This window comes from Amblyomma americanum, chromosome 2, assembly GCF_052857255.1.
Source record: "Amblyomma americanum isolate KBUSLIRL-KWMA chromosome 2, ASM5285725v1, whole genome shotgun sequence".
Classification (NCBI taxonomy): Eukaryota; Metazoa; Arthropoda; class Arachnida; order Ixodida; family Ixodidae; genus Amblyomma; species Amblyomma americanum.
This window is the reverse complement of record NC_135498.1, coordinates 144588143-144599994: the sequence shown is the minus strand read 5'-3', so window position 1 is coordinate 144599994 and position 11852 is coordinate 144588143. Positions and strand designations below refer to the sequence as shown.

Sequence of the window (11852 nt, the reverse complement as noted above, 5' to 3'; positions counted from 1 at the left end):
ATAGTTGTTGAAGGCTATGCTCCTTGAATTCCCTCCAAGATTTTCCATGCGCATTTCGTAGAAGTGGACGTGTCGGGGAACGAAACCTACCCAAACCTTAGTGGGAGAACACTTCGCACCCTTTGTTCTGGCTTCAAGCAGGCTTTCTTGATTTTTTTTTTTTGCAAAGAGATAATGCAGTAGTAGTGTTTGCAGAAAATATCGTTTCTGCTTGTATCTCTTCATTTCGCCCAGTTTCCTTCACGTGCTTTCAAGGAATTATTCAAACAGCGCATAAACAGACCACATCTGAGTAGTGCCTCATGGGAGTGAATCCGAAGGGACACTGCGTTTCGTTGAAATTCGTACTGTCTCGTTTTCACGCTCACTGCGGACGCTTTCCCAATACTCCAGAAGTGTTCATGTGCACTACCTTTGCAGAAAGCGCACCCTACGTCGTTGCTCCGGACTTGCCTTACCGGGAACACGATTTGAGGTCGTTAGAAATCCGAACGTTTCAGTGGTGTTTCCTCCTATAAACATAAACGTAGCGCTAGATATGTAAATAATACTGGGGACCGAAAACTCAGTCAGCACGACAATGCCTTTCGTAATGTCCTGACCGAAGGGCAAGAATTCTGCATTGTCCGAACAAACTTCAAGAAAACAATGAAACAAAACCCATCGCACTGTTTCCTTTAGCACGTAACGCCAAAGCCACTAGGTGCTTGCTCGTGCCATAGCCCTTCAATGCTTTTTGAAAGACTAAGCATTGAAGGACTATGCTCATGTTTACGCTTTTATAACTCGTTACAGTCCGATACGCGATTACCAGACTGGTGTGCAAATCTTAGCCCACTTTCGTAAGCAGAGTTAGAGAGAGAGAGAGAGAGTAAACTTTTATTAGCTTCGAGGGATTACGCGAGAAGCTCGTCCAGGCCCGGGAAACCATGGTTGAACAGAGGCTCACACAGACGTGAGCCAGCTTCGACTCCCGCGGCTCATGGCTGAGTTCTTGAGGATTACATGCTTTCAGTTGCGCCAGGCAGTTCCAAACCGTGTAGAGGGTGTTGTAAATATATCCACAGGCCTGGCATGCATTAGTGGCGAATTGCGCGGGCTAGATCATATTGTATCGAGCTAGGTTGGCCAGTGCGCGGGTTCGCATGTTTCACCAAATGGTGGCCTTCTGACGAGTGAGGTCTGTGTGTGTGTGTGTGTGTGGGGGGGGGGGGGGGGGGGGCTACGCATTTCTTGCGATTAAGTCGGCGATGTTTCGTTTTGTCTTCCTGGAAGTGGGGATGGACGTTCGGGAGCGGACTGCGACAGGGATCAGAATGTTTGGCCGCAAGCTATCTTGTCAGCTGCCTCATTGCCCTCTATGCCTTCGTGCGCTACTATCCACATAATAATGTGGCAGGGGTGTGTATCAGGAGTGTGATTTGCTATGATGTGCGCAATCGCCCGGCATAGTTTCCGTTGAGGTATGCCCTGCAGTTATGATCCATAGCGCAGCAACAAAACAGGGGACAAACACAAGCGCTAACCTTCCACGCATACCCACTAGCCCGAACCATCACCTTGCTATGCCCTGCAGGCTTGCTGCGAGTCGCTCATGATCATAGTTGTTCGGTTGTGTGAGCGTATTCCAACCCAGCGCGTTTGCTACTTCCTGGGCGTCCGCTGTGCTGTTTCGGCTTTGGAGAGTCGCGCTGGCTATCTCATCCCGAGGTTGGCGGTGACGGTAGCTATCGCAGTCGCGCGACCTGGCTAGGGGCTCGCGTCAGTTCAAATGATGCTTGTTTGGCCGGAGATAACCATAAGGTGGATCCCCGCTTGGCTATGGCCTTTCACCTTGCTCCGTGGTGGGGGGATGGAACTGGGAGGATGTGGTAATCGCCGCACCAAAACAGTTGTCGTGCACAGCATCTTCAACGGGTGTGATGTAAGAACTACAAGAGGAAGTAAGGTTCACCGGGTCACTCAACCGAAGCTTTATTAACACGAACTCACTGCATCGTCATCACCTCGCACGCACAATCATCAGGGGTCACTGCGTAGTAGCGCAGTCGCTCACTTGGGGGGGCCATGGGGTGGCTGGCCGCTCTTTGCGCGCTGCACCATATCGCGGATGAGCCGCAGGGCTTCGGAGGCCACCTCTTCGTACTCGGGCACGGCAGCCTTGAAGCGCTTGTAGTACTCCTTCAGCTGGGGGAACTTGTCCAGACCCTCGTACTCGGAACCCTGTGCGGTACATAACGGCGCAGATTTACCGACGACGCTAAATCCCACTGCCTCCTACAGATCCGAAAGCGCTGACTGAAGTCCAACAACTCAGTTCATATTTCTGCTCAATTTTTTTGGCTTCATGATATGCCTTGAGCAGTCAAGATTTTGAGGGAAAGAATATTTCAGTGCACATAAAAAAGAAACCTGCAGTCGGTATGGTTTCAAAGACTGCTGGCTGTTTTCCTACTGACTTCTTGTAAGCAAAAAAAAAAGAAAACAAGTGATTTTGTTCAGAACTGAGGTCACGCTCCATTGCTACATATGACTTGCCAGAGGGTGCTTATGGATGGCCCTTCATGTACTTGATTATTGATGCACAAGCCGTTATTGATTTCGTGGAGTCTGAACTAGGAGCCCTTAATGCCTGCTTCAGTATCAGTGCGGTTTTAAGATATAATTTTCAACACTGGCAGCTCTCCCAAACTATTGCAGGGAGGGAATGCACCAGCAGTCCAATCGTTTAAAGGTGTAGGTCTGTTTATTTAAGGGTTTCCTAATAAATTGCTCTTTCGAAAAAGTCGTTCGTCAAGGTTTATTCAGTGTGAAATTTTTTGGCCGTAAAATGACTTAAATTAAATACGTACGACATAACTTCATAGGTATCAATAGTAAGAAAAAAAACGTTTTCTATGGATCTAAAAGTTCAAGCTAGAATACGATTACAGCTTCTGTTGGAAATTTAATCAAAGTTCTGAAACCTGGCTATTCTCCGAGCAGCCAGTATCGCTAGCAGTGCCAATAAAAAAATCCTGTTACAGGCTGCGTTCTTTGAACAAAATAAGAGTATAATACTAACTGAAAATCTCTGAACGCACTACTCTTGTTCTTTTTCTTACGAGATACTGCTGACTAGGATCTCAGATGTGCTTACGTATGCTAAAGTTGGCCCTATAACCTCTTTATATTCTTTCAGCTTGACGTCTGAGGGGTTATCTTTAGTTAGGTCTTGTAAAAAACTGGGTTTTCGTTCGTTTTCACCACAAATTAATTCTCTGTGATCACTTCAAAACAAAAAATAAGAAACTGCGCGCACATTATCTGCCTTCAAACATTGCCTGCATTGTCAGAGGAAGAATCCACACGAAGGTTTACTTATCAAGTACAAATGTAGAGCAAATTGTAAATACATGCAAGGAGATTGTCAGTGCTCCTTTCTGAGTAAAAGTGAAATCAAGTATTCCACATCTGGTCAAAGACAAGGCCGACTGCGCTCAGTATAATGAAGACCGCTCAAAGATTTTGATAGACAGCCTGGATAGTGATCTGAATGGCACGATTGCGATAGAACCTCACAATATAAACCATGAGCACGTTTTTGTTGTCGGCGCTTCTTGGTCGTTCCCTGGCCAGATTTCAGGCACCTGTTGTGCAGTGTGCCGTGTTACCCTCAAGCCACACATAAACCCCGTTCAGTGTGAGCTCCTTTATAACTCACGTGGAGAGAGCATTTTGTATCCTAACTGTTTTTGGGTTTCGTTCATTTCTTCTCTGAAGCCGATTACAATGGGCGGCCGCATATTCCGCGTCTAACAACAATTGCGGCCTGAAGGGAAAACTGAAGTACGATGCGGCTGACAGCCTAAAGGTATGTCTATATCTGAACTAACAATTTTCCACTTATGGCTGAGTTGTGCCATGGCGAGCACTTTTCGTATAGACGTGAAGAGCTTGATCATCGATATCAATGACTGGGGTTGAACTGCGTTGCATATCGGTTATGGTTAGTTCAGCTGGTTGACCTAATTATTTTACAGCTTTCCTCGGGACTCCCGCTTCCGGCAAAGTTTCGAAACGAGTGCATGGGCTGCGTTTGATGCACGCATTAAGTAATGATGCACTGCCACCGCGACCAGGTTGGTTCGAAGCGGCTCGAGAATAACACGACGCAAAATGTCTATTCTGGGCAAAAATTAGAGGCAGTTTGTAGAACACTAAATACAACGCGGAAGTGCTCTAAAATCACACTGCTCATAAGGACCCAATTAAGTGCATAGCCTCAAAGAGTCAACAAGCCATTGTAAAAGGGGTGCCTTTCCAAAAGCGAACGGTTAAGTCTGTTCACTTAGTGTTTAGTCTTTCGTTCAGAAACACTTCCCCATAAGACCACTGCACTTAGTGAAGTAAGTTCGCACGCGGAAATAAAATTGATAAACCAGCCGGCAGCCAAATACGACAGCGCTCCGAGGGAGAGGGATGCTTCCCGCAGACCACATCGGTTTTCAATGAGCGCAGCGGGTGGCGCCGATTCTTCCGGGAACCGACGGCACCGCGGTGAGAAGTGAAAAGCGCGACACGCTGGTATCGGCCGCGCCGCGGGCAGCCCTCGCTACTTTCCTCATTCCCAGCAGGATGGCACTTGTGTGCTCCCAAGCGAAGCTGCCTTCTTTTCCACCTGCCTTCGAAGCACCGCACCCCAGGACCAGCGAACCATTTTGTACGCTGAGCTATTAGCAAACAACTTGCCTGCAGCGCACAATGGCTGTCCGTAGAAAGCACGGTCAATGTGAGCTCAGAAGGAGGCCGCAGCGATAGGCAGCGCGCTTTAGAATTCTCATTCGACGCAGGCCATAGTGTCATCCCCATTGCCGTGAACGTTTGGGCTCGCTCACACTCGGTGCAACGTTTTCATTGCGACGCTACGCGCGTGGTAGCATCTCATGAAATTCGATGATAAAATTATGCAGTTGTTTTCAGACCATCGTCAGTTTGGTCGTGCCGTCTTGAACACCGCACAATCATGCTTCCCTTCGCTGCTGCGAATGTCGTACTATAAATTGTCAGACAATTTTCAAGGTTTCAAGAACCCCTGATAACGCCTTGCTGTCATGTACTTAAGGGCATACAAAAAAGTTTGGGCTAATGGGTACTCGGTACTTCCTGCTGAAGCGCCGGTTTTCTGATAACATTGTTGGCGATGGTGTCTACGTGAGACATTTCATTGCATGTGCTGTACAAACAACGAATTTATATTCTAGAAAGAGAAAACAGCTGCATGGGTCGCCGGCATTCTTTTCGATATTTGATTAAATTTCAGTTAAAAACTAAAAGCGTCTATGGCTCGTCTGGTTGCGGCTACCAAAATTCTGACCACTGTAATTACCAGTGGCTTGCGCGAACACGAAGACTACGTCTTTCAAACGATTGAGATAGATGCGCTCGCCTAAAATGCAATCGCAATTAAATCGCAATTAAAAATAAATTTCTTTTGTAAAGCCTAAGTTAGGGTACACGCACTACATACAAAGATGGCCAGATCTCCCATGTAAAAAAATAATTCCGAAGTCCGGTACTATATATCAGCGCTTAATATGCGGCAGCCACGATTCTTATTCTGGCTCTTGCACAACGGAGCAAATGTGAGGCCGCACACACCTCAATGGCGACTCCAAGCGATGAGGCCAATCCGATGTCGGCAAGCGTCACGTAGTCGCAACACAGGAACTTCTTGTCTCCAAGGAGGGTGACGGCGGTGGCGAGGGCCTTATCGTACGCCTCCTTGAGGTCGGCGCTGGGCTCCTGGCCTTTGAACCACTTTGGCCTCTGCGTAGAGCCGGAAAGAACGCATTGTGGCAACGCCAAACACGCGCATCGGATAACACGTCCCTCCCACCCCCTCCGCTGACTCAGGTGTCCGTACACAACGACTATATAAACACACTTCAGATGGACGGGGGGCGGAGGGGGGGGGGGGTTATCTCAAGACTGCCCACACATGCTGTCATTGTCCGATACAGAGTACACAAAGGTGCACGTGGTCGCGACAGTCGCCCAATTTCTTGTTTCCTTTCCTGTTTGGCCTCCCCGCTAAAAATAGCTACGGAAGTTTGCGATAATATGCCGTCGTGTGAAAACAGTGAAAGAAGGGCATTGCGTGACAAAGAACTCGAAGAAATTTCCTTGAAATAGTGGCGCCACTCATCCCCTCACTGATTCTTTGGCAATATGTGTATACATCCCGCTGGCATATGCCTATTTCATTAGCGTGAACCGCTTGGGACGAATTCCTCATCTCTCTCTCCTCTCTGCCTTCTTTTCTTCTTCTTTAACATTGTGTCTCTGCCCAAGAAATCCGCAGAAATTACGATGTGTAGAAAATGTGTTAACGGAGTAAAAATCACATTTATATTTTCTGACACCTTGTGGCGCCTCTGGGAGCAAATGAGTAACTGCGCAGGTGCACTACTTCACCCCTACTCCCTCCATTTGAGCCCACTGCTCCTGAAACCACTTATGGTCACGTGAACTCCTAGGGCACTTACACATCCCTCTTGCCAAATAGCACTTTCTTAGGGCACCACAAGAAAAGCTATACCGCAAGGCCGACATCGTTTACTGCGGAAGAAGTCCTTCTAGCGTTCCCGCTAGCCTATACTTAGTCGAATGTCTAATGTGTGCTCTAGGTACAACACATATGGACTTAACCACGTCGGCGTATTATCGCCTATTACAGATTTAGCTTCACAAATGTTTCCAGCCGCGCAGTTGTAGTCTGCTTAACTGAAAGCGTTACAGTGAACTGTAGTGTAGAGTAAAGTATAGTTGAATTGTTGTAGCATTGCGCTGCGCTCTATTCTAGTGGATTTTACGGTTGTCAAAACGCGCTTCCTTTGGCCATTTAAACTGGGCTGCCTAGGATGTGCATTCTACAGTGGTGTGGGCGTAAAGCTTCGCATGTTACGTCTCTGCTACCGATGGACAGCATTAAAGTAGAGTAAAAAAAATTGGCTCTTTCCCGCATATATTTAAAATTAACTGGAGCGAGTACTCAACGCGCTAAGCAACGAGAGAATGAAAACAGATTTCGCGGAAAATGAAATCCCACCCTCAGAAGCACTCAAACTGCTTTTCCCAGAGAACGAAAAGCGTCCCTTCGTGACCGTGTTTCTAGGCTCCAGGGTGGTGCGAAAGACAGGCAGAATAGCCGGCTCGCACCACAGTTGTGGTCATACACGCGACAGGGAAAGGAGAACGACTTTATTTAAAGCAGCTAGAGGAGAGTTAAGGGCAAGAAAAACGCAATATGTATGAGAGCCAAAAAAAATGTACAGGTAGGGCCGCTGTCTGTGACCGCATACTTTTCGCAGCTCTATATCGGGAAGCGAATGTGCAGACGCTTGACGCGCGACAGTGGCTGGCGGAAACAAGCAAGCGGGCATGTGTTACCTCTTTACTATAGCAGCAACGTGCCCCATTAAGTCGGCAAGCGCCGCTAAACGAGCAGAAAGCGGAAGCCGTGGTCCTGAGAATGTGGCGGAGATAATTCTTGCTTTTTTCCTCTGATTTTTAAACCATGGTATGTATTCACGCCCGTATTGATTCTCGGCATCCATGGCTCATAAGGAATATTAGTTCCCAGCACCGAAAGCTTAAAAAAATTGAAAATGAGACCGATGAAATTGGTCTTCTACCACAGGACAACATATTAACATGGTTACTTTTGCCAACACCACACGCGCATGTAAAGCAGTAACGTGAACATGTTGCCATAATTGCGCCACCGCGCTACATTGTGAAGCCAAGATAACAAGTTTCAGAAGTGCATGTTGTTGGGCGAGTCGGTCGTACATCGTTGAGTAACGGTACTGCGCAAAATAATACAAACATGGACTGCGCCCGTCCTTGTGCCTTTCTCGTCCATGTTTGTATTATTTTGCGCAGTACCTTTACCCAAGATAACAAGTTTAGAAAGGGAGTCGTTACGTGCAATACTCTGGTTACCGGAGCTATTGTCTGTACGTCAGTTCCGGGCGTGCCAGCCACACGAGGGGTATGCCACCAGGTTAGAAAAAAAGACCGTGTTGTGGAGACTGCTAAGAGCCTGATACAGCTGCATCGATAAACGCCGACGACAGAAAAATTTTCGTAGGTAGCAACAACGCTAGGATATATGGTGAAAGGTGGAGGCCACAGTCAGTGCTAGTCACGAATTAGATATGCTACAAATTTCTTCTATAATCGTGCAACAGTCCGTTGAGTGTCCTATGTAACGAAATTAAAGAAATTCATTCTCAAGCATTCGTCGATACGAAGTGGCCGCACAACGCTTTCAAAAAAGGTTGTTTGTGCTAGTAACGTTTGATGACCGACATGAAGAAAATTTTTTTTGAATATTGAAAAAAAAATCTTTATTTATTTGAGTAATACTGCGAGTCCTTGAATAAAGGCCCTTGGCCTGTCATCATTCCTTTCTGTGCTGCCCAAAGGTTGTGTTCTTTATCAGAACTACTAACAGGGAAATGAATTACTCTTTAACACAGATTATGGCTAGCTAGGTTTGAAATTGTACAGACAAATTTTGAATTAGTCCCTTTTATCACACGTATCACCAGAAGAATCTCCAGATCTGTGGTCGTCATTATCGTCATGAAACGCAGATTTTGCTGTCCTTGCTTGAATCCCTGATGTAAATGACAAAAATTGCCATATTCGAAAATTACAATTGTAGGTTCCTACTGCACTGCTAAATTTCTCAGCAACTAAAAGAGCTGAGCGAAGAGTGTAGAGTGTTTTGATGTGAAGAAGCCTGTTGCCAACGGTTCACTTACGAAGTAGGCCATCTGTGCTGGGAGGAAACTGCCGGACTCGAAGAAGATGAGCCTGTTTACTGTGGCTCGCAGCTGCAAGTCCTTGGGGTACAGTTGGCTCTCTGGGGCGTACTTCTCCACGAAGTAGAGTCCGATCGCTCGACTGCAAAAATCATCGGTATTAGTTTCCCGAGAACTAACTAGAGATTCGACTGAGTAAATAATCCAGGTAAGCAAGGAGGGTTTTTTTATGTCAAAAAATCGTTAGCGAGGTATTTTTGGCCTATAAGAACCGAATATTCACCCCAGACAAGAAAAAAGAAGCAAGTGTACCCACCGTGCAATCTAGTTTTAAGTATTTCTGGGCTGCAGGTTCTGCTGATAAAGTTGTGGTTTCGGGACAGACCTCTCAGTAAATTCATAAACGCTTTAAGCGACTGCTTTGAACGATACGAGTTTTTCAGTAAGTGCCGCCTACAAAGATTTCCATCCCAAATATTTAAATATACAAGTTTGGTGCTATGAATTATATTGCGTAAAAAGGAATAGTCCGAAGTAAGATGTTTCTCCGATAAATTGAGGCACTGCCAGTTGAAACTTCATGGAATTTAGATATCATTTCCAAGAAAGGCTAATCACAATATTGTGGGAAGAAATATGTAAAAAAACTAAAATAAATGCTAGAACGACGTCATCTCACCTCTCCCATAGAACAAAGCCATTGTCGTTGATAGTAGGAACTGTGTGCTGAGGGTTGAGCTGAAAGAGAGCAAAGCATTGGCAGAATTGATTACAACGAGAGATAATCCTCTAGTACTTAGTGGCGCGATAAAACAGGGCGTTTGCAGTATCTCTCTGAAATAGGAATTCTCCGCACATGTCTCGGGGGTTTTGGGTGGTATTGTTCAGCCGATAGAGCACACAAAAGATTGCATGGCAAAACTGCAGCCCATGTTTCGCTCTACAGCAGAAATTTACTGGGATATTCCGGTGATGTTAGTAACCATAGTGAGTTTATCTCTGCAAACAATGTCGAATCCTGGCCATCTCCTGATGGATGTGGTGTACTACACGGCTCTACGTTTTGTGCACTCCCCCCCCCCCCCCCCCTCTCCCAATAAATATTAAAGTGCTGCCTAGTTCTGTCGTAGTTTTGATCCTACTCCCTGACAATTATGATTTATCCAGTAATTGCTTACAGCATGGACACCTCTCGTCTTAAGAATCTGAAAGAGTCCTTACTATATGAACAATGTCACTGGTGAAAAACATTTTGCAGAAAATTTAAATATCCAAAAAATAAACCTTTACTCTAATGTGCAATGAATTTTTTTTTGGAGGTTGATACGACCTTTATTTAATAAAGACCTCGCCGAAATATCCCGGTGCTTACTTGTGGATTTAGTTGCCTGTCTAGGACGATACGGCACTGCACAAAGTTGAGAAACTGCAGGCGAAATAAAGCAAATATCGATGTTTTGAACTACGCCTTTCTTACTCGAGACTACTCTACTTAAGGGCTCGCAGTGTCGTAATATTGTGTCAGCACTTGTAGAAACGCCAAGGAAAAGAGCGCTAAAAGGCAAACAGGATCTACGCACTTTCTCATTTGGATACACCTTTATTCTCTCACTTCGTCTGGGTAACTTTATGGCTACTTTTCTTGAAGAACATGTTAAATTGACTCGCCCCATTGTACAGGAAGCAGTATTATAAAATGCAACCCGTTATGAACATTCACCAGTGATCGTTTCATAAGTGTGAGAGAGAAGCACTAATTTTTTCACTTTTATGAATAGCGTTCCTTTGGAGGAATGTTATGTAGAGGAAGCTTTCAACTTGACAGAACAAGAAGCAGCGAAGTTTCTTTTTTCCTGCCAACCGCTTCCTCTGTTTCGTATTTCCCTTGCATCTGCGGGTTAACCGGCTTCCGTTCAGAAAGAAGAGAAATGGTTTACGGCACTCCAGACAGCTTTGCTACCGCACTGTGTTCAGCAGTGATGTAGAATGCGCTCACCTTGACGAATTCGGGATTGAGCTGTTCCTTGGCCATGAGGTTGATGTTGTGCAGCTTGAGGTCGACGCCGACCTTCTTGGCCACGACCCTGACGAAGGTGCAGGGCGGGCTGCCGGTGGTGTTGTACAGTTCGACGGCCATCGTGGTCTGTTGTCTGTCCTCTGCCGCTCGCGCCCGGTCTCCTTGCTATGTGGCGACCAGCCGAAGAACCCAGCACACTTTATACCAGTCGCTTCCTTACCGCCTGCGTTTCCTTTTCGTTTTCGTCTGCGTTTTAGATAAGCCGCGCTGCACTTTGCACAGGCTGTTTTTTGCTGGCTGATAACGGGAGACGCCTACCTCTCCTCTGTGCCCTGACCAAAGGAGCTCGGGTGAGTAATGCTCGCGCCGCCCCCTAACGTACACTATCAGTCTCCAATAGACAACGGACCACTGAACGAACAACAACGAAATCAGCGCACGGCGCGACAGTCACGAGCCCCGAGACTCACGTACGAGTAGTTTCTGGAATGTTCTTTCTGTGTACGTGGAGCTGTGTCAGCTTTCAATAGATAGCGTCGTTATGATAGTCAGGCGCCGAGCTCGTCATGGTTCTTTTCTGATAAGGCTGTTGGAAGTGCCGGCTAGGAGCGTCGATGGTGTGATCTTTGTTTGCAGGATGTTGCATTTGCGTGGAAACATTCCTAATTTGAAAGAAATAAAAAAAAAACGTGCGCGAGAAATACGCCCCAAGTGACCCATCACAAATAAAACTAATTGCGATATTACTGCTAAATGTTTCTTATATGAAGGCGCTAATCAGTGACGTCGCCGACATTTACTGTAATTCCTTGACCGCCGATTCACAGCCGTATATTCATGATTTCGCGAAACTGATACTTTTTTTTCGTAAAGCGCTTGCAGCGGCGTGAAGACAAGGCACTGGCGATAGCTTTATTGACCATGCTGTATTTCTCCTAGGTTGTTCTACTTTTTATATTACTTGGAAGCAATTGGCGTGAAAGTTTTCTTGCGTTGTACGCTTCTACTAAGATTTTGTCGTT

General features: G+C 46.2%; 1 protein-coding gene across 1 annotated transcript; it reads right to left on the bottom strand.

Moving 5' to 3' along the window:
* Positions 1 to 1949: 1949 nt before the first annotated feature.
* LOC144121849 (glutathione S-transferase 1-1-like) lies at positions 1950 to 11010 on the bottom strand. Its single transcript, XM_077655265.1, has 5 exons — positions 10810 to 11010; positions 9493 to 9551; positions 8814 to 8955; positions 5641 to 5808; positions 1950 to 2223 (listed from the first exon to the last, which is right to left on the bottom strand). Exons 1-5 carry the CDS (start codon positions 10948 to 10950, stop codon positions 2053 to 2055), a joined length of 681 nt encoding a protein of 226 aa, XP_077511391.1. The 5' UTR covers positions 10951 to 11010; the 3' UTR covers positions 1950 to 2052.
* Between the last annotated feature and the right edge of the window lie 842 nt (positions 11011 to 11852).

Bases quoted from the DNA above. Each gene is read 5' to 3' on its own strand.
- LOC144121849 (XM_077655265.1), bottom strand. From the start codon at position 10,950: ATGGCCGTCGAACTGTACAACACCACCGGCAGCCCGCCCTGCACCTTC. The intron at 9,552-10,809 runs GTGAGCGCATTC...GCTCTCTTTCAG, and splicing joins TCAATCCCGAATTCGTCAAG to CTCAACCCTCAGCACACAGT. The intron at 8,956-9,492 runs GTGAGATGACGT...TGATTTTTGCAG, and splicing joins GGCTTTGTTCTATGGGAGAG to TCGAGCGATCGGACTCTACT.